Below are 22,762 nucleotides of genomic sequence, written 5' to 3'. Positions count from 1 at the left end.
CACCACCGAGGTTAGACTGTCCGGTGTTTACTTAATCCGTCACTCTGACATGGTGGCACAATAGTTAGCACTGCTGCCTCACAGCACCAGACACCGAAGTTCAATTCTGGCCTTGGGTGACTGTCTGCATGGGTTTCCGCCAGGTGCTCTGGTTTCCTCTCACAGTCCATAGATGTGCACTTTACACGGGTTCCGGGGATAGAGTGGAGGAGTGGACCTAGATAGGGTGCTCTTTTGAAGGATTAGTGCATTTTTGATGAGCCAAATGCCTCTTTCTGCACTGTAGGGATTCTATGCCTTTAGCCAGAGTGGATTGGAAAATGATGGTTGGAAATTCCGCTACTTCCTCCCTTGCTTTTTTTAACAATGTGGGATACATTCTATCTGGGCCCAGTGGCGATATCTCCACTTTCAACGATCTAAACTCCTTAATATTTCCTCTCTCACTATGTTACTACTATCCAATATTACACATTTCACCTCCTTAATTAAAATGTTTACATTTATTTCACAAAGACAAAAATAAAGTATTCGTTACAAACCCTTCCATGTCCACATACAAGTTCTCTCCTCCGCCTTGCTCTTAGTAATCCTCTTACTCATTATTTAATTTTAAGACATTGTGTTGCCCTTTGTGGTGCTTGTCCCTTTAGGGGCAACACAGCCGAGTAAACAGTGCTACCCTTAAAGAAAGTGTCACCACAGACATCTTGGGTTTTCCGCTATTCTGCTTACCAATATCTTTCATGCTCTCTTATTGGTTTCCTAACTTTCTTTTGGATTTCACTCCTGCACTTTCTAAGCTCCTCCAGGCTTTTTGAATTATTGAGCTCTCAGTATCTGTTACACGCTTCCCTCTTTTTATCTTCTCCTATTCTGTATGTTCCTTGCCATCAGGGAGTGGGTGGGGGTGGATGGTGCAGCCTAGGTTTGGGAGTCCCACTAGCTTTCTTTCCAGGAACATATTTGTTCTGAACACTCTCCATCTCCTTCTTGAATATCTCCCACTGCTCTGATATCCTCAAGTAGCTGACATTTGCCAGAGTCTCGTTTCTTAAGCACCAAATAATTAGCCATTCAACATGTATGGTGGATAGTGCAGGAGACTGATGTAGGTAGTTACCAAAAATTAGCCCAATTCCAGACTCAAAGATCTCTACACATTTCCCTTCAAGGCACTGGGCAGCAATGAACCATTGATTGACTTTCCCCCTCTTCTGCCTATGGATATAACAATACGACAGCCTTTACTGATATCTACTAACTTAACGCTGACTGATTGATGGGGCCTGAGGTCTTCTGGTTTTCATGGTATTGTGCCACACAAATTACTACCTTTATCAGACAGACCTGTAGACTTACTGCATCATTGCACCACATGTTGAATGGAAGGTTAGTTTACCTGGACCAACTGCAAGAGATAACGTAGCACCTCACTATTGTCAAGTGTCTCCAGCTTTCGAATGGCCAGTGCCCGAACCTGCTCATCTGAAAATCGGCAATCCAGAAGCTGCATTGCAAGTCCCACATCCAAGGGACTTCTGTCCCAAACGTCCTGTCTGTCTAAAAGCTGGTGGGTTTTCAGCACTACCTCCTGTTGTCCCCATTTGACTGAGCTAAGAAACTTGGGGTAGGCCTTAGGCTGCCTCAGGCATTCGTGTTTGAAGTGCCACAACAATTCTTTGTCCTCTACGCTTAGTGGGTTCAGAGGGTCAGTGCTGATGATCTCTTCAAATTGTTTGCGCAGCTGACTGTGCATCTCGTGGCCTGACCTCTCAATCTCGGGGTCATGACAGCTTTGTGGAAGAGCAATTGGGTAATTGTACCGGTCCAGCAGGATGCAAATGGCCATGGAGGTCTGCTTGTCAGGATTGGTTGCTGATGTGAGCTTGTCAGCTTCAATGGTGCCTTGTTCTTCACCTTTATCAGGTATCTTCCACATGTGAAGTACGTACTCTCCTTGTCGAAGGAGAGATCGATGGTTAATCACCAACAGGTTGACGTAATACAGCATATGGTTCTTGCTCTTGATGTCCCACATGTTGTCATCTTGCGATTGAAATGCACCCCTCGCACCTTGTGCCAGTGCCTTACCACAGTAAACTTGAAGATTTAGTCGTGCCCCTCTGGGCAGGTCCTTGACCTTAATATCGAATTCAAGCCAAACATTCCACAGCACTTCTTCAGTAAAGGCTTTTGTAGGGGTCCTTTGTTGTGCAAGCACCTGCTGCCCATGCAGTATACTAGCCTCAACAAAGACAGTAAGTTCTGTGTTTTTTGGGAGCACAGGAATATCAATCCCTATAATCTTGACCCTGAACTTTCTGTTGCAATCCCAGAGAGATATGGTGAATACTTTGTCATGATCTCTTCCTTCCAGGGTTAATTGCTCATGTGATCCAGTGACCCCAGTACAGTCGTCCACAAGAGGCCACTCTTCCTTCTGAACTTCATCTAGAGCTGGGTCTGGGGGCAGGTCCAGGACAAAATGAATTTCTTCACCATTCTTCAGGCAGCTTCTTACCCAGTGGAAGTCCTTGATTGGGTTGTCACCAACTATGTAATCCTCCCTGCCACAGACCCGAAGAACAAAGTCTTCCTCATTATGGCTCTCAGCAATGTCCAGCAGTCCCTTTTTGTTGGCCATCTTTTTGAAGAAGTTCTTCAGAATGCTTTGTGGCGTCTCATCAATGGAAACCTTTATAGTCAGACTTGTCGTCCCCCTGTGAATAATTATGAAAATGTTATTATTGCAGATCTTGCTCAGCAGATATTCAGGCAAGGGCTTGGAGATGATCCAAGGGTCCATTGAGTACAGTCTTGCGTCCCTGGTGGACACTTCATTCAGCTGAGGGGTAATCAGCTTCCGCCGAGTAAATTCCAGCTCGTCATCATGGACATTGCTCACATCAGTGACATCGTAGCCAATCAGGTAGTTCAGGTCATTCTGCAACTGCAAGGACTCCTTGGAGGCTTTTGTTTTCTGGACCAAGTGAATCTTGCCGTTGCTTTTCTGCAGCGCCTTCCAGTAGTTAATGCAGTCCAGCGTTTGGATCACCTGGTGTTTGTCGTATATCTCGTACAGCTGCCCCTTCTTCTGGTACATTAACCTGAACTGGTCCGGGCTAAGCTTCCGATAGAAATCCGGACAAGCACTGATTCCACCAGCTTTCACCCAAACCTTTGCTTTCAGTTGCTCTACTGTGTAATTCCCAGCCACCTCCAGGGAGACCTTCTCATGGTCATTATTGAACTTGTTGCGCGTAGGTAAGACAAACTCAATGGCCAGCTGCTCCAGAGAATAGTACTGCATGTTCCTGCTTGTGTTGGCTCGCATCTTCCTCCTTCTCCTCCTGTTTTCCTCTCTCATGACAATGGGAAACTCATGATTGTCATTCCTTGGCTGTTCCATGCCAGGGGTGATCTGTTGAGGAGACAGAATGCAGAAAAAAATGTGTTCATGTGATACAGTACTGAAGTACTTTGGATCACTGGGACATGAAAAATAAAATAAAAATAACTTTATTCTGCTTTTTTTGGGGAACTTACTGCTGAACCAAAAAAGGTGGTTGCCACAAATCATATGACCAGAGTTGACCCTTTGCTCAGGAGCTACCACCGTGAGTTACTAAAACAAATTAATTCTTCACTTCACCGGTGGAGTCTCACACCTCCATGTGCAGACCCCTGAAAGTAGGAGAAGTGCAGACAAACCGCCGCATCTGGCCGGAACTACCATAAAAGAGAGAGTTTGAAAGTCACTATATTGGAAGATTTATTTTAAAAAGGAGCCAGTTACAGCAGGAAGGAGAGATGATATATTAGTGGGGGCATCATATAAAGCTTTGTGGATAGAGTTTAGAAATAAAAAATGGACAGCCACATTGCTAGGTGTTTATTATAGACCCCCAGACAGTCAGCTGGAAATTGAGGAACAAGTATGTGCACAATCCGCACAGGCGTGTAACAATAATAATGGGGTAATTATATTAGGTGATTTGAACTTTCCCAACATTAATTGGGATAGTTTGCTCTGGAAGGTGAAAGCTTCCACCTCGTGTGCGAGGTTGGGGCTGATACAGCTGAAGGTGGTGTATAGAGCGCACCTTACATGGGCGAGGATGAGCCAGCTCTTTGAGGGGGCAAAAGGGGGGGGGCACGTTCATATGTTTTGGTCCTGTCCAAAGCTGGAGGATTACTGAAAGGAGGTTTTTAGGGTAATCTCTAAAGTGGTGCATGTGAAACTGGACCCGGGCACTCGGGAAGCCATATTCGGGGTGTCGGACCAACCGGGGTTGGAAACGGGTGCGGAGGCAGATGTTGTAGCCTTTGCCTCGTTGATCGCCCAAAGGCGGATCCTGTTAGGGTGGAGATCAACCTCTCCACCCTGTGCCCTGGCATGGCGGGGGGACCTCCTGGAATTCTTAACGCTTGAAAAGGTCAAATTTGAACTAAGGGGAAGGATGGAGGGGTTCTACAATTCATGGGCGTTATTCATTGTGCACTTTCGAGAATTGGATCACATCGAACATTAGAGGGGTTGGGGACTGGGAGGGTTGGGGGAGGGGGACTGTATGTGTTAATGGTGACTATAGGTGATTCCTGATTCCTTTTTGTCATTTGTTTATGTTAACATGCAGGCCAATGTTTGGGGTTTGGTGGGAGGTTGGGATCGTTGTTATTGATATGGGGATTGACATTACATTCGTTACTGATTATTGTTTATTGTTGGGTGTAAATTTGGGGGAAAATGTGAAAGAAAATAAAAAATATTAAAAAAAAAAAATAATTGGGATAGTCATGGTGTTAAGGGCTTTGATGGAGTGCAGTTCTTAAAATGTATACAGGAGAACCTCTTAGCCCAATATGTAGAGGGTCCAACAAGGGACAGTGCAATGCTGGACCTAATTCTGGGGAATGAAGTTGGACAGGTGGTTGAGGTGTTGATGGGGGAGCATTTTAGCAACCAATCCTGACAAGCAGCATTTTAGTGATAGCAACCACAACATGGAGCAATTTAAGCTGGTTATGGACCAACGCTCACTTTATTAATTCTTTTCATACTTTTTGAAAAATAGTTTTATTCTCCATATTTGCATCATTTTCACCATACAAACGAGAAACAAAAATAGCCCCAACAATATAAAAATGAAAAGTCTCCCCCAAACCCACACACACCCCTCCCCGCCCCCCACAGTCAATGGTAACCAATTCCCGAAAGTGCATGATGAACAAACCAAGACTGGTGGCAAAGTGAAGGTTGTATGAGATTGCAACAGGTTCTTGATCAATTGGGCCAGTGGGCTGATGAATGGCACATGGAGTTTAATTTGGATAAATGTGAGGTGATGTATTTTGGTAGATTAAATCAGAGCAGGACCAACTCAGTTAATGGTAGGGAGTTGGGGAGAGTTACAGAACAAAGACATCTAGGAGTACAGGTTCATCGCTCCTTGAAGGTGGAGTCGCAGGTGGACAGGGTGGTGAAGAAGGCATTCAGCATGCTCGGTTTTATTGGTCAGAATATTGAATACAGGAGTTGGGACGTCTTGTTCATAGAATTTTTACAGTGCAGCAGGAGGCCATTCGGCCCATCGAATCTGCACCGGCTCTTGGAAAGAGCACCCTACCCAAGGTCAACACCCCCACCCTATCCCCATAACCCAGTAACTCCATCCAACACTAAGGGCAATTGTGGACACTAAGGGCAATTGTGGACACTAAGGGCAATTTATCATGGCCAATCCTCCTAACCTGCACATCTTTGGACTGTGGGAGGAAACCGGAGCACCCGGAGGAAACCCACGCACACACGGGGAGGATGTGCAGACTCCACACAGACAGTGACCCAAGCCGGAATTGAACCTGGGACCCTGGAGCTGTGAAGCAATTGTGCTATCCACAATGCTACCGTGCTGCCCTTGTTGAAGTTGTACAAGACATTGGTAAGACCACACTTGGAACACTGTGTTCAGTTCTGGTCACCCTATTATAGGAAGGATATTGCTAAACTAGAAAGAGTGCCGTGATGTGGAGATGCCGGCGTTGGACTGGGGTGAGCACAGTAAGACTTCTTACAACACCAGATTAAAGTCTAACAGGTTTGTTTGGAGTCACTAGCTTTAGGAGCTCAGCTCCTCCATCAGGTGAGTCCGGTAGAAAGAGTACAGAAGAGATTTACGAGGATGCTACCAGGACTCGATGGTCTGAGTTATCAAGAGAGGCTGGATAGGTTGGGACTTTTTTCCCCTGGAGCGTAGGGGGCTTAGGGGTGACCTTATAGAGGTCTATAAAATAATGAGGAGCATAGATAAGGTCGATAGTCAACATCTTTTCCCAAAGGTAGAGTCTGAAACTAGAGGGTATAGGTTTAAGGTGAGAGGGGAGTGATACAAAAGAGACCAGAGGGGAAATATTTTCACACAGAAGGTGGTGAGCATCTGGAATGAGCTGCCAGAGGCAGTGGTAGAGGCGGGTACAATTTTCCCTTTAAACAGCAGTTAGACAGTTACATGGGCAGGGTGGGCATAGGGGGATATGGGCCAAATGCGGGCAAGTGGGACTAGCTTAGTGATAGAAACTGGGTGGCATGGACCAGCTGGGCCTGTTTCAATGCAGTAAACATCTATGTCTCTATGACTCTAAACCCCAACAATTCTAGAACCCCTCCTTCACCCCCTTCAGCTCAAACTTCACCTTCTCCAGGGTCAAAAGCTCCAACAGGTCCCCCTGCCACGCTGAGGCACAGGGTGACGAGACTGACATCCACTCCAACGGGACCTGCCTGCGAGGCAAATGCTTAAACATCCACCCCGCTCCCGCCTGCAACTCGCACCGATGCAAGACCGGTGCAAGAGATTGTGCTAAATACCATCCTCTAAAATGTTTCCAGCTTCGGGCAGGACAAAACATATGAATGTGCTTTTAGGGGCCCCACCCACATCGTCAACAGACATTCTCCACCCCCTCAAACAGCCGGCTCATTTTTGATTTTGTGAGGTGCGTCCTATGTACAACTTTCAACTGCATCAGCCACAGCCTTCACACGAGGTCGAGCTATTTACCCTCCGCAGCACCTCATACCACAATCCCTCTTCCATCGCACACACCCATGCGCGCCCCTCCAGCTCCTCCTCCCACTTGGCCTTCATCCCCTCCATAAACACCCTGTTCTCCTCCAGGATTTTCCCATAGGTCGCCAAAAAACAACCCCCTCTCTCCAGCACTCCCGCTGACAGCACTGCCTCTTGCAATGAGGAGGCCAATGCTATTGGGAAAGTCTGGAACACCTTCCTTGTGAAATCCTGAGCCTGCAGGAACCTAACCCCCCTGCACCAATCCATACTTCTCTCTCAATTCTCCAGTCTCACAAATCGGCCAAGAAACATGTCCTTCATTTCCTTGATTCCGCTTCTTGTCCCATCTCCGAAAGGTCACATCCATCCTCCCCGACTCAAACCCATGATTCCCCCTAATCAGCATCCCCCCTGACTCGGCCCCCAGTTGAAAACGTTGCCTAAACCGCCATCAGATCTTCAAAGCTACCACTGAATTCACCGAGTACCTTCCTGGAGCCTTCGGATAAGCACCATTACCAGCGCCCGCAAACCCGACCCTCTACACAGGCCCTCCTCCATCTTAACCTCCCCCTCATTGGTCTAGCACCACACCTTCTCCATATTCGCCGCCCAGCAGTAGTACAGTAAGTTTGGGAGGCCTAGAACACCCCTTCCCTAACCCCGCCTGTCGCCCTCTCTGCAAGACCACCCTCCGAATCCTGGCCACCTCCTCTCAACCCCAGATGAACAAGATCAATTTGTCCATCCCTCTGAAGAAGGATTTCGGTAAAAAGACCGGCAGGCACTGGAATAAGAACAGGAATCACAGTAACACATTCATTTTAACTTCCTGCACCCGGCCCACCAATGACAGAGGGAGGGTATCCAACTTAACAAATCGACCTTCACCCTCCCCATCAAACTAGTAAAATTGCATCTTCGGAGCCCACCCTAATCCCGGGCCACCTGCACCCCCAAGTACCTAAAGTGGGTTGCTGCCAAAGAAAATGGCAGCCCCCCCCCCCCCACTTACCATGAAAAACTCATTCTTGCCCAAGTTCAATTAATACCCCGAGAATGTCCCAAATCTTTGAAGCAGCTCCATTATACTCCCCACCAACGTGCTCGGTTCCGAGACGTGCACAGTGGTTAGTGCTGTTGCTTCACAGCGCCATGGTCCCAGGTTCGATTCACGGCTTCGGTCACTGTCGGTGATGAGTCTGAATGTTCTCTCTGTGTCTGCATGGGTTTCCTCCGGGTGCTCCGGTTTACTCCCACAAGTCCCGAAAGATGTGCTTGTCAGGTGAATTGGACATTCTATATTCTCCCTCTGTGCACCCGAGCAGGCACCATAGTGTGGTGACTAGGGGATTTTCACAGTAACTTTATTGCAGTGTTAATGTAAGCCTACTTGTGACAATAATAAAGAGTATTATTATTAGGGGTGTGTGTCTGACTGGAAGCCTGCATCCAGTGAGGTCCCTGGAGTGTTGGGATCTTTGTTATTTGTATAAATGATTTGTTTGTTGTTTAAATAAATGCTTTAGACATGAATCGGCGTATAAGGATACCCTATGCTCCACCCCCCACTCTCCCCTTCCACAACCCCAAGCTCCTTAGCGCGATAGCCAAGGGCCCCACAGCCAATGCAAACAACAGGGGGGACATAGGGCACCCCTGCCTTGTACCCCAGTGCAGTGCAAAGTACCCCAAATTCATACTGTTAGTACGAACGCATGCCATTGAATCCTTGTACAACAGCCGTACCCACGCCACAAACCTTGGCCCAATTCCAAATCGCTCCAATACTGCCATCAAGTAACCCCTACCCTACCCAATCAAACGTCTCCTCGGCGTCCAGTGTGACCACCACCTCCGTCTTCTTTCCCTCTGCCAGAGACAAGATCACATTCAGCAATCTCCTCATGTTTGAGAACAGTTGCCTTCCCTTCACAAAGTCTGTCTGGTCCTCCCCAATCACCTACAGGAGACATCCCTCCAACCTTATCACCAGAACCTTTGCCAATATCTTGGCATCTACATTCAGTCGGGATATGGGCCTATACAAAACAAGAAATAAAGGCTAAGCACAGCCCCCACCCCCTCAGTCCACGTCCCACTCCCAACTCCATCCCTCACTTCAGTCCCAGTTCTTCGGCCTTCCAAACGCCTCCACCACCTCGAAGTAGAAGTCTCTCGCATTGTAAGTCATCCTCAGCTTTTCTGGGTAGACCCCGCCAAACCTCACATCTCTACCCCTCCAAAGGCTGCCCACCTTCTCACCAACTCCACCGTCAAGTCCTGGTATAATCAAATACCAACTCCTTTCAACTTCATCTCATACCTTTGCTTCACCAAACTCAGGACCTTCTCCTTAACATGGAACTTGTGGAAGCAAATTATTTGCGACCGATGAATCCTGTCCAGCTCCTATTGGGAGGGTTATTCCCCCTCCCCCAGCAACTCCGCCAACATCTTCACGAAGTACTCAGTCAGTCTCGTGCCATCCACCCCCTCTCGTAAATTCTGCCGCCTAACCTGTCCTCCAGGTCCTCCACGTTGGCTCTGAGTTCTTTGTTGGCCTCCACCACCCTCCGCAGCTCCTCACCCATCGAGGTGAACTGGTCACTGTGCTGTGACAGAGTCTCCTCCACCCCCTTCAACTTCTCTACTTGCTCCTGTTCTTCGGCCGATGCCTTCAACACAGCTGCCTTCACCATGGTAATCACCTCTTCCACCTACTCCATCATCGCAGCCATTATCTCCTGTCGCAGCACCTCCATGTGCTTGGCTAACTGCCTCTCAAATTCTCCGGCTATGCCCCACCCAGTGATCCAGCTTCCGCCATCTTTCCCGCTGCCGGGCTGACCCGTTCACTCGACGATGAACTTTTGCTCGCCCCCTTCTTCCCAACAGCTTTTTTCTGGGCCTTAGACATTCCCCATCTTCTTATGTTTTCCTGCACCAGCTTGTTCAAAACCTGCCCCTGAAACAGGGCATTAAACTCCAAAAAACAGAGCCTCGAGAAGGAGCCACCCAATGTGTGGCGTCCACCTACATGCCACATCAGAAGTCTCAATTATTTTCTTATTAAAGTATCCACTGAAACTCATAATATCCATCACTTCTAGCTAGATTTCGCTCATTCTCTAATTTTTCCTTCATTAATCATTTTTCTCATTCTTTGTTGCTTGTTATATCCTGTCATATTTTCTAAGCTGGACAATTATATGCTTTTTCTTTAAGTTTGATGCTATCTTGATCCGTTGTTCTAAGAAACTATTCCGAAAACATTCTATGAACACCTCATCTACACTATCTTTGCCTATCTGATTTTTCCAGTCGATATGTAGATTAAAATCCTCCATAATTATCAGAGTACATTTCTGACAAGTTCCCATTGCCTCTGGTTAACTTGTAGTTATAATTAGAGGGCATGTACACCACTCCCACAAGTGACTCATTGTCTTCATCATTTCTAATCTCAGCCCAAACTGACTCCACATCATGGTTTCCTGAACTTAGGTCATCCCTCTCTAATGTGCGAATACCATCATTAATAAATAGAGACACCCGTCCATCTTTTCTTAACTTCCTGTCCTTCCTAAATATCCTTCAATATTCAGGGTCCAATCTATGTCATCTGTGAAACTATTTCAAAGAAGTGGCTAATATTTGTGGGATATTGCTTCAATTGAATTGGCTACTGTGTTTCCTACATTATATCAGTGGCTCAGACCTGATCCCTTGACTGAGTAGGGAGTACCAAAGTTACAGAAAACTTGTCAAAATATGATAGTCGTAACTTTCTGGCCATTCACGCCGGTGGGAGCTTCCTATCCTGCCAACGGTGCACCTTCGCCACGGGTTTCCGGCGGGAAACCCCATTGACAATGGCAGGACTGGAAGATCCCGTTGTTGGCCAATGGAAGGCCTTCCCAACCCCCGCGAAGCACACGGCGGGTTGCATGGAAAATCCCACCTGAGTTTTTTTTTTTAAAATGTTTATCTTAGTTCACATTAACCTGGTTATAATTTTTGTTGGGATAAGTGGTCTGTCAGACAGTTATTTGTCAGCTGAAGAGATCAGTCTGGGATATTCCCGGAACTGTTCTTTCTTCTCTGCCATAATATCACCAAATGTGTTCTTTAAAAATTAATTTAGGGGATGTGGGTGTCTCTGGTTAAACCAGCATTTATTGGCCATCCCTAGATCCAATTAAGGTGCTGCCTCCTTGAACTGCTGCAGTCCCTGAGGTGTAGGTACACCCACAGTGCTGGTCGGGACGGAGTTCCAGGATTTTTACCTCGCGGCAGTGAAGGAATGGCTGATATATTTCCAACTCAGGGTGGTGAGTGACTTGGGGGGTACCTCCAAGTGGTATCTGCTGCTCTTGTCCGTCCAGATGGTGGTGGTCGTGGGTTTGGAAGGTGCTGCCCAACGAATGAGTTCCTGCATTGCATCTTGTAGATGTTGCCAGAAATCTTCATTGCAAGTCTAAACCAGTTTTACACTGCATTTCTCGGAGTTATGGTGGCAGAAAGGGAGCAACTCTGAAGACACTCCTGGCTCAGGGGTGACAGCAATGAAGTTGTTTGCCACTCTCTGCACATACTGTATCAATAAAACAATCTCCAGTGCTTGTCCTGCAGTCATAGAGATCTGCAGCACAGGAAATGCGATGAGGTGACGGAGCATCCGTCAATTTGGCGTCAAACCGGCGCCTGCCGTGATTTTGCCATCAGAAGTTATTTTCCGCCACAATTTTGGCGTCATCTAACAGAGAATCCCTATAAATGCAAGTCTTTCTTTCTTTCTTAATCCACTCGATCGATTAAAAAAAATATATATATTTTATTGAAATTTTTCGATCACAATTTTTTTCCCCTTACACATCAAACATTAAAAAAATTTAACAGTACATGTAACATGATAACCACAGTCTAATAAAAAGTAACTAACCAACATGGTAAACTAATCAATTAACATAAAATGAAACTTTCCCCTCCCCCCCCCCCCCTCCCCCCTGGGTTGCTGCTGCTGGTCATCTATCTTCCCTCTAACGTTCCGCTAGGTAGTCGAGGAATGGTTGCCACCTTCTGGTGAACCCTTGAGCCGATCCTCTCAGTGCAAACTTAATCAGCTCCAGTTTTATGAACCCCGCCATATCGTTTATCCAGGCCTCCAGTCCGGGGGGTTTCGCTTCCTTCCACATGAGTAAAATCCTACGCCGGGCTACTAGGGACGCAAAGGCCACGACATCGGCCTCTTTCGCCTCCTGCACTCCCGGCTCATCCGCAACTCCAAATAAAGCTAACTCCCAGCCTGGTTTGACCCGGACCTTCATCACCTTCGAAATCACTCCTGTCACTCCCCTCCAATACCCCTCCAGTGCCGGGCACAACCAAAACATATGTGTGTGGTTTGCCGGGCTTCCGCCGCACCTCCCACACTTGTCCTCCACTCCGAAGAACCTGCTCAACCTTTCTCCCGTTATGTGTGCTCTATGTAGCACATTAAATTGAATCAGGCTAAGCCTGGCGCACGAGGAAGAGGAATTTACCCTGCTTAGGGCATCAGCCCACAGACCCTCCTCTATCTCCTCCCCGAGCTCTTCTTCCCACTTTCCTTTTAGTTCGCCCACCAGCTCCTCCCCCTCTTCTCTCATCTCTCGGTATATCTCTGACACCTTGCCCTCCCCGACCCACATCCCCGAGAGCATTCTATCCTGGATCCCCTGTGTCGGGAGCAATGGAAATTCCCTCACCTGTTGTCTTGTGAACGCCCTCACCTGCATATACCTAAAGAAATTTCCCCGGGGCAGCTTATACTTTTCCTCCAACGCTCCCAAGCTCGCAAACGTCCAGTCTATAAATAAATCTCCCACCCTCCTAATTCCCAACTGGTGCCAGCTCTGGAATCCTCCATCCATCCTCCCTGGGGCAAACCTATGGTTGTTCCTGATTGGGGACCCCACCAGGGCTCCCAGCACACCCCTCTGTCGCCTCCATTGTCCCCAGATATTTAATGTTGCCGCCACCACTGTGTTCGTGGTAAATTTCTTCGGTGAGAACGGTAGTGGCGCCGTCACCAGCGCCTCTAGACTCGTCCCTTTACAGGACTTTCTCTCTGGTCTTTTCCACGCCGCTCCCTCTATCATCCATTTACGGATCATCGCCACATTGGCGGCCCAATAGTAGTCGCCCAAATTCGGCAGCGCCAGCCCCCCTCTGTCTCTGCTACGTTGTAAGAACCCCCTCCTTACCCTCGGGACTTTCCCTGCCCACACGAAGCTCGTGATGCTCCTGTTTATTTTTTTAAAGAAGGCCTTAGTGATCAGTATAGGGAGACATTGGAATACAAATAGGAACCTCGGGAGGACCATCATCTTAATTGCCTGCACTCTGCCTGCCAGTGACAGTGGCTGCATGTCCCACCTCTTGAAGTCCTCTTCCATTTGTTCTACCAGTCGTGTCAGATTAAGTCTGTGCAAGGTTCCCCAGATCCTGGCTATCTGAATCCCCAGGTATCGGAAGTTTCTTTCCACTTTCCTTAGAGGCAGGCCATCTATCCCTCTACTCTGGTCCCCAGGGTGTATCACGAAAAGTTCACTCTTCCCCATGTTAAGCCTATATCCCGAGAAATCTCCGAACTCCCTCACTATCTGCATGACCTCTGTCATCCCCCCCACTGGGTCCGTCACATACAACAGTAGGTCATCCGCGTAGAGTGACACTCGGTGTTCTTCTCCCCCTCTAATCACCCCTCTCCATTTCCTGGAGTCTCTCAGCGCCATGGCCAGTGGTTCAATTGCCAACGCGAACAGTAATGGAGATAGCGGGCATCCCTGTCTTGTTCCCCTGTATAGTCGGAAATACTCCGATCTTTGCCGACCCGTGACCACACTTGCCGTTGGGGCCCCATAAAGGAGTTTGACCCAGCTAATAAACCCGTTCCCGAACCCGAACCTCCTCAGCACCTCCCATAAGTACTCCCACTCCACCCTGTCAAATGCCTTCTCTGCATCCATTGCCGCCACTATCTCTGCCTCCCCCTCTACTGGGGGCATCATTATCACCCCTAATAGCCGTTGCACGTTGACATTTAGTTGTCTCCCCTTTACGAATCCTGTCTGGTCTTCGTGCACCACCCCCGGGACACAGTCCTCTATCCTCGATGCCAGCACCTTTGCTAGCAATTTGGCGTCCACATTTAATAGTGAAATAGGCCTATAGGACCCGCACTGCAGCGGATCTTTATCCCACTTCAAAATTAGTGATATTGTCACCTCCGACATTGTCGGGGGTAGAGTCCCTCCTTCCCTGGCCTCATTAAAAGTCCTCACCAACAGCGGGGCCAGCAGGTCCACATATTTTCTATAAAATTCCACCGGGAACCCATCTGGTCTCGGAGCCTTCCCTGCTTGCATATTCCCCAGCCCCTTGGTAACCTCGTCCACCCCAATTGGTGCCTTCCGCCTCCTGCTCCTCCACCCTCGGGAACCTTAATTGGTCCAGGAACTGCCGCATCTCCTCTTTTCCCTCCGGGGGTTGGGACCTATAAAGTCTTTCGTAAAAGGTGTTAAACACCCCGTTTATCTTCCCTGCTCTCCGCACCGTAGCTCCCTTTTCGTCTCTAATTCCCCCTATCTCCCTCGCCGCTGTCCTCTTTCGCAGCTGATGGGCCAACAGGCGACTAGCCTTTTCCCCATATTCATACCTCACCCCCTGTGCCTACCTCCACAGCACCTCCGCCCTCCTAGTGGTCAGAAGGTCGAACTCCGCCTGGAGTCGTCGTCTCTCCCTGTACAGTCCCTCCTCCGGGGTCTCCGCAAATTCTCTGTCCACCCTTAAGATCTCCCCCAGTAGTCTTTCCCTTTCCTTGGCCTCTGTTTTCCCTTTGTGGGCCCTGATGGAGATCAGCTCTCCTCTGACCACCGCCTTTAGTGTTTCCCATACCACTCCCACTCGGACCTCCCCGTCGTCATTGGCCTCCAGGTAACTCTCGATACATCCCCGCACTCTTCCACAGACTCCCTCATCCGCCAACAATCCCACATCTAATCGCCAGAGTGCACGCTGCTCCCTCTCTTCTCCTAGTTCCAGGTCCACCCAATGTGGGGCATGATCCGAAACCGCTTTGGCTGAATACTCAGCTTCTTCCACCCTCGAGATCAACGACCTTCCCAAAACAAAAAAATCTATCCGGGAGTACACCTTATGAACATGGGAGAAGGAGGAGAGCTCCCTGGCCCTCGGTCTAAGAAATCGCCATGGATCCACTCCCCCCATTTGGTCCATAAGCCCCTTAAGCACCTTGGCCGCTGCCGGCCTTCTTCCGGTCTTAGATCTGGATCTATCTAACCCTGGGTCCAGCACGGTGTTGAAGTCACCCCCCATTATCAAGTTTCCTACCTCCAGGTCCGGTATACGTCCCAGCATCCGCCTCATAAATCCCGCATCGTCCCAATTCGGGGCATATACGTTAACCAACACAACCTCCATTCCCTCCAGCCTGCCATTCACTATTACATATCTGCCTCCACTATCTGCTACAATGCTCCTTGCTTCGAATGATACCCATTTCCCCACCAGTATGGCCACCCCTCTATTCTTTGCATCTAGCCCTGAATGGAACACCTGTCCCACCCATCCTTTCCTTAACCTAACTTGGTCCGCCACCTTCAGGTGCGTCTCCTGGAGCATAGCCACGTCTGCTCTCAGTCCTTTCAAGTGCGCGAGCACTCGGGCCCTTTTGATCGGTCCATTTAGGCCTCTCACGTTCCACGTGATCAGCCTCACTAGGGGGCTACCTGCCCCCTTCCCGTGTCGATTAGCCATCACCCTCTCTAGGCCAGTCCCACGTCCCGATTCCGCGCTCCCACTCGTTCCCCAGGTGTCGCATTCCAGCCCCGATCACCCTTTCTTTAGCCAGTTCCTCTTTGATTTCTGCAGCAGCAACCCAGTTACCACCCCCCCCCCCCCCCCCCCGCTAGATCCCCCTCTAGCGTGATTGCTCCCCCCCATATTACTTCCGCAAGTCAGCTGACTTCAACTGACCCCGGCTTCTCCTGCTCATTCCTTGACCCCCCCGTATGGGGAACTCCCATCTACCTTGCGCCTATCTTCCCGCCATTATCTTTCTGGCGCGGGAACATCTCTGTAGCTGACCCGCCTCTTGTGGCGCAGCTCCCTCTCCCACCCCACTCCCATTCCTCATCCTCCGCCTATGTCTCTTCTTTCCCCCCCCACCGGCGCCCACATTTCTTAGTGTCTCCCCCCTTCCCAATTTACATCTCTATATACATCAACAGTGACATTTCCCTCTAATATCAGTTCCTCAGTTCCGATCCAATTTCTCATCTTTAATAAAGGTCCATGCTTCATCCGCCGTTTCGAAGTAGTGATGTCTCTCCTGGTACGTGACCCATAGTCGCGCCGGCTGCAGCATCCCGAACTTCACCTTCTTCTTGTGTAACCCCTCCTTGGCTCGATTAAAACTCGCCCTCCTTCTCGCCACCTCCGCACTCCAATCCTGGTACACCCGTACCACTGCATTCTCCCATCTACTACTCCGTACCTTTTTGGCCCATCTCAGAACCACTTCGCTATCATTAAAGCGGTGAAATCGCACGATTGTCGCCCTAGGTGGTTCTCCCGCCTTTGGTCTCCTCGCCGGGACCCGATGAGCCCCCTCCACTTCTAAGGGGCCCGAAGGGGCCTCAGCTCCCATCAGCGAGCTTAGCATCGTGCTCACGTAAGCCCCGCAGTCCGCTCCTTCCACTCCCTCAGGGAGACCCAGGATCCGAAGGTTCTTCCTTCGTGCTCTGTTTTCTAGGGCCTCAATCCTTTCAATGCACTTTTTGTGGAGCGCCTCGTGCGTCTGTGTTTTGACCGCCAGGCCCAGGATCTCGTCCTCATTATCCGTCACCTTCTGCTCCACCACGCGGAGCTGTCTCCTGGGTCCTTTGTGCCTCCTTAAGCCCCTCAATTGCCTGTAGCATCGGGGTCAGCACCTCCTTCTTTAGTAGCTCCACACACCATCTTAAAAATTCGTCTTGATTGGGCCCCCATGTCGCCTGGGCTTTCTCCGCCGCCATCTTGCTTCTTTTGCCCTTCTGTCCCTATTGTCGAGGATTCCTCGCGATGTAGCCGCCGCATCCGATATTTTCCTCTTTCGTTGGGGGGGGGGGGGGGGGGGGGGGGGGGGGGGGACTCCCTATTAACTCTCCCCACACCGGGTTTTGTCGTGAGAAAATTTCCCGTTGGGGCTCTTAAAAGAGCCCGAAGGTCCATTGGAGCTGGAGCCGCCGAAACGTGCGGCTTAGCTGGTCATCGCCGCAACCCCCACTCGATCGATTGACCCCAATACTCAAATCCCAGCTCTTCCCCCAGAGGACTAGATCATGGATAGAATTCTCCAGCCTTTGGAATTCTCTTTTCCTGCCGGCAATGCACCCTTGCCCATGGGATTTCCCGGGAAATCCCATTGACAAGTGGCGGGAAGAGAGAATCCCGCCACCAGCGAATGGCCCACCAGAGAATCCAGCCCCATCAGTTTATGTTTCTTTGTAATACCTTCAACTCCAGTTTTAGCCAAATCCCAATTCTTAAAACAAAAAATCTATTGATAGGTCCGATCTGCAATAAACACAGAAAATTGACAGAAATACTCAGCAGGTCGGACAGTATCTGTGGAGCGAAAAACAGTGTTAACATTTCAGGTTGAAGACCTTTCATCGGAATTGTCGGAGTCGAATCTGCATCTCCGCTACACTACATGGGGAAAAGTCAGAGGAACTCATTTACACTCATTTGTTTCAATCTTCCAAACACAACACCGGTTGAATAATTTACATCTGTATTATCCGCTCCTTCCAACACCCAACGTCTCTGGTTGGTACCTCTTCTTATTCTTCTCTCATCCAATAAGAGGGAGAGTTCTACCAATGATGCTCACCTTAAGATTCAGAACCAGCTCTGCTGTGTGTCTTTGATTCCTCCTCGGTCAATCACCATCTCAATGGTAAAGTGCCGGGGAAAAAAGTGCATAAAATCCAAACACAGTTAGGTTTCAGAAGATTCCAACGTGTTCAATGAGCATCAACAAATGTGTTTTCCCTCTGACTATTGGGGAGATTTGTTTGGAGGGGCTGGAGAATAATCATGCTTTGTTTAATTTGCATGGTGTGTAAATTCATCATACTACCTCACACAGTCATAGGCACAAAGTGATAACTACGCCTTTATTTCCTTTCCTATCCATCTTGATAAGGTATGAAAATATTTCAGTATCCTTCTCTTTGCTCCCCCAACCTGTATCTGTTACTGATGACGTATGGGAGCATTGCCTTAGTCAAAAAACATCCACGCAAGGAAAAACTCCAACTTGTTTTCACCAACCTTTTCTTTTGTCTGATTATATAAAAAATCTCCATCCCACTACCAAAACAAACAAATGCAAATAAGCAGAGTTTCCATTTCCTTGATGTAAATGGGGTGCGTACTCTCTCCCTGAATACAAACACCCACTGACATAATTTCAGGGAATTTAGGCACAAGGTGGTAAGAGGTTTAGGAATGTCAAATGGAGTGACTTCCGGTGGCGCCCTCGAGGAAGCAGGCCCACAGGTCGGATCGCTCCCGCCCGTAATGGGCAAACAGACCTGCGAAATGGAATTTTTCGGGTCCTGGCGGCCAGGTTAGGGTGAAGAGGCGATACAGGAGAGGCTGCCACCCCCCGGGGTATGAGCAGCTGGACCAGAAGTGGTCGAGTGGAGCGGCAGGGCTCGAAGCGGGAGCAGGGGGGACCCCAGGCCGGACGGCGATAGGTGGCGGTCGGCAGGGGCCAGGGAGCGGAGGCTCACTGGCCAAAGGAGCAGCAAATGGAGTTTAAGAACTGCTTCGCTGAATTGAAGAGGGGCACGTTGGACCCGATGAGGGCGGTGATGGACCAAATGGTCGAAGCGCAGGCGGTCCAGGAGAAGGCGCTCAGGGAGGTCAAGGGGAAGCTCTCCAGCCAGGCGGACACGGTGGCAGAGCTGGAGCACGAGGCGGAAGAGCTGAATGCCCTCCAGCGGAGGATGCAGGAGCAGCTTGAAGAGCTGGGGAATAGAGCCAGGAGGCAGAACTTGAGGATCGTCGGCCTCCCCGAGGGCTGCGAGGGATCGGATGTGGGTGCATACGTGAAAGGTATGCTCGAGGCACTGATGGGGCCTTCCCCCGACCCCTGGAGTTGGATAGGGCGCATAGAGCCCCCGCAAGGAAGCCCAGGACGGGTGACCAACCGAGGGCCTTGGTTGTCCGCTTTAGCCAGCTGGCTGACAGAGAGCGCGTGCTGCGATGGGCCAAAGCGGAGAGGAGCAGCAGATGGGAGAACTGCGAGGTGCGCATTTACCAGGACTTGGGAGTGGAGCTGGCCAAGAGGCGTGCAGGATTTATCAGGGTAAAGGCAGCCCTCTACAAAAAGGTGAGATTTGGAATGCTGTATCCTACGAAGCTTTGGGTTACGTTTGAGGAACTCCACTTCTACTTTGAGACACCGGAGCAGGTTTGGACTTTCATTAAAGATAAGAAACTGGACTTGAACTAATGGGCACCTAGTTTTTTCAGTGCTGTACAGTGACGGCGGTCTGTTAACCTAACTTGCGCTTATTAAGGAGTGGACTTTTATTAAAAGAAGAAGGTGGACTTGAACTACAGGACTCGGGGCTCTCAGAGCCTTTGTGTGGCGGCGGTTTGTTAAATGATCCGGTACTGCAATGTTTGGTCCAAGAGTGTTTTCAGCCTGGACAGAGGGCGGGGGCTGGAGGACGCATGGGTGAGGGTGTTTTTGGGGAGAATGCAACAAGAGGGGGGGGGGGGGGGGGGGGGGGGCGGGGCGGGGGAGAGGCGTCCTGCGAAGGGGGCCCTGCGCTTGGTTCCTTTTGGCGGGTGATCGAGGCCTCTGATAGGGAGATGGGCTAGGGTTGGTTAGGGGACTTGAAAGGCCACGGGGAGATAGAATTTGGTTAATGGGTCCTTGGTGTGTGTGGGGGGGGGGGGGGGCCTGAGCGCTCGGGCAGGAGACAGACAGGCGCCAAGGGCAGGGGTCAGCATAGCTAGTGTAGGTCAGGGGACACCAGGGAGAGTAGGGGGACAGCTGGGCAAGGGCCAAGCGCAGGACTGGCCTGGTAGGTCTGGCCCCGGGGGGTGGGCGAGGTCGGGGGGGGGGGGGGGGGGGGGGCGCAGTGGGAAGGAGAGTAGAGGGGACTCATGTGGGCAAGGGGGGTTGGGGGGGGAGAAACCAGGGATCCCCCGGGGGGGAAAGTCGCAGATTCTCAGGGAGCAGCGCAGGTAACCGACAGCAGCAGCACCCGGGGGGGGCACGTTAGTTTAGTTGAACACATGCGGCAGGGCAAACAGAGCTCGCAGGGGAAGTGCCGTATTAACTTGTTTTTTTTCTCCCACTGTTCGTTTTCACTGTGTTGAGGCTCTTTGCATAGGGCCCTTTTTCTCGATGTAAATGTTCAAATTTGTTTAAAATAAAAAAGTTCAAAAATAAGGAATGTCAAATGAACACTGTTGAAGTATAAAGCCATATGCAGCTACGGCAGGATATTAGCTACTTATTCACTTCCAGTTCTGAAGCAGTCTATTGGATTTGAAACATTAACTCCTGCTCATCTCTCTCTCTCCACAGGTGCTGACAGACCTGCTGCGTTTCCCCAGAACTTCCTGTTTGTATTTGTGGAGTAGAGATTTCTAACACAAACACAGAAAATACTGGACAATCTCAGCAGGTCCGACAGCATCTGTGGAGAGAGAAGAGAGTTAATGTTTTGAGTCTGGATGACTCTTTGTCAAAGCTGAAGATTTCCAGACTGCAGTGCATGATCGACCTTCTAGGTTCCACCAGTGAACAGGGCTGGTTAATAATGCCCAGGACTGGTCTTGAGCTGCTTAGTTCAAGTATTGAATTACCAAGTCTGCCACAGGGAAAAAACAGAACTTAAATTTACAAAGCACCTTTCATGAACTCAGTGTCTCCCAAAGTAGTTCACAGATCGGTACTCTTTTGAAACGCAGTCACTGTTGTAATACATGCATACAAACAAATTATGTGGGCAGCACAGCAGCCATTTTACACACAGCAAGATCCACAAAAAAAAGCAGTTCAGGCTATGACGTCAGGGAGAACTCACCTGCTCTTCTTTTGAAAGGGTAAATTGTGGCCAACTGAGCCACAACTGGCACCTTAAGATTGATGTTGTGGCTCAGAGTAACATGGACTTAGCCTAAATTCCTCCCTGCCCTAGGGGTACGGTACGGTAGTGCAGTGGTTAGCACTGCTACTTCACGGTGTTGAGGACACAGATTTGATCCCGGCCCCGGGTCACTGTCCGTGTGGAGTTTGCACATTCTCCCCGTGTCTGCGTGGGTCTCACCCCCACAACCCAAAGATGTGCAGGGTGGGTGGATTGGCCATGCTAAACTGCCCCGTAATTGGGGGAAAAAAAGAATTGGGTACTCTAAATTTAAAAAACAATTCCTCCCTGCCCACTCATCATTTTGAAGAGAGATTCTGCTAACTCCCCTTGAGGTAATAAAAGTGTGACCATTGCATTGTGCCTTTGGTAATGCTGCTCTTGCATCGCAGCCAGATCCAGTGCCCTTCAGGTATTGAAAGCAGAAGGGGAGAACAGAAAGAGCCTGTAGCGCACAAAGACTCCATGAGACGAAAAGAGTGAAGTCGATGAGGCTTTATTAAGCGTGTCTGTTCCCCAGCAGCCCGATAGTAAACTGGCCTGCGGGGGAAGGCACCGGCTTCTTATACTTCGCCTTCAGGGCTGAGGTCAACGGCCAACCAGGACCCGGGATCTGTCAGCCAATGACATTAGGGCTTCCAGTCCCACATGACCCCCAATACATACTACCACATTCACCCCTTGTCAAAAATGAACCCGGCGGGGTGATGCTTCGTATGGTGGTAAGGGTTTACAGGGCTGGTCCTGGGAGGATAGAACAGTTACATGGTAGTACAGTATTGGACAGTATCGTCCTGTTACAACTATTTACAGAGGGTATAGGAAAAACAAAATGTTCATTGAACAGTCCATCTTTGTTTTACATCGACGCCACGAGTCGGTCGGGCGGTCTGGTCGTCCGTGTCGATCGCCTCGGCCCCCGCGGTGGTGGTGGTGCTTGTACCAGCGTTGTCGCCTCCGGGAGCCGCACGGTTTCAGCTGTCGGTGCAAAGGGGAGGGGGACTGATCCTCCTGGGAAGGGGGCGGTCGCGGGGTGCGGCGGTGGCAGGAAGGGGGCGGTTGGGTTGATGGTGTCGGGGGGGTGTGCGTGGTACCGGCGGGCGCCAGATCCCGCAGGGAGACCGTGTCCTGTCGGCCGTCGGGGTACTCCACGTAGGCGTACTGGGGGTTTGCGTGGAGGAGGTGAACCCTTTCGACCAACGGGTCCGCCTTATGTGCCCGCACATGCTTTCGGAGCAGGATGGGTCCTGGGGCCGCTAGCCAGGTTGGCAGCGACGTTCCAGAGGAGGACCTCCTAGGGAAGACAAGGAGACGCTCGTGCGGCGTTTGATTAGTGCTTGTACATAATAACGACCGGATGGAATGGAGAGCGTCCGGGAGGACCTCCTGCCGCCGTGAAACTGGGAGATCCCTGGACCGTAGGGCCAGTAGGACGGCCTTCCAGACCGTGCCGTTCTC

The 22,762-nt window shown here is 49.9% G+C and overlaps 1 protein-coding gene across 2 annotated transcripts in view; it reads right to left on the bottom strand.

Annotated features, from left to right (window-relative positions):
* The window catches only part of LOC140395355 (phosphatidylinositol 4,5-bisphosphate 3-kinase catalytic subunit gamma isoform-like), an 88,878-nt gene that overhangs the window by 60,956 nt on the left and 5,160 nt on the right, over positions 1-22,762 (bottom strand). For both annotated transcript variants that reach the window (XM_072483001.1, XM_072483002.1), the window contains exon 2: positions 1,403-3,424. In XM_072483001.1, coding sequence (XP_072339102.1) covers positions 1,403-3,412 — 2,010 coding nt within the window. In that variant the 5' untranslated portion in view covers positions 3,413-3,424. The remainder of the gene's footprint in view (positions 1-1,402; positions 3,425-22,762) is intronic.

This window comes from Scyliorhinus torazame, chromosome 18, assembly GCF_047496885.1.
Source record: "Scyliorhinus torazame isolate Kashiwa2021f chromosome 18, sScyTor2.1, whole genome shotgun sequence".
Classification (NCBI taxonomy): domain Eukaryota; kingdom Metazoa; phylum Chordata; class Chondrichthyes; order Carcharhiniformes; family Scyliorhinidae; genus Scyliorhinus; species Scyliorhinus torazame.
The sequence above is the reverse complement of the archived record's forward strand: the minus strand, read 5'-3'. Positions and strand labels throughout refer to the sequence as shown.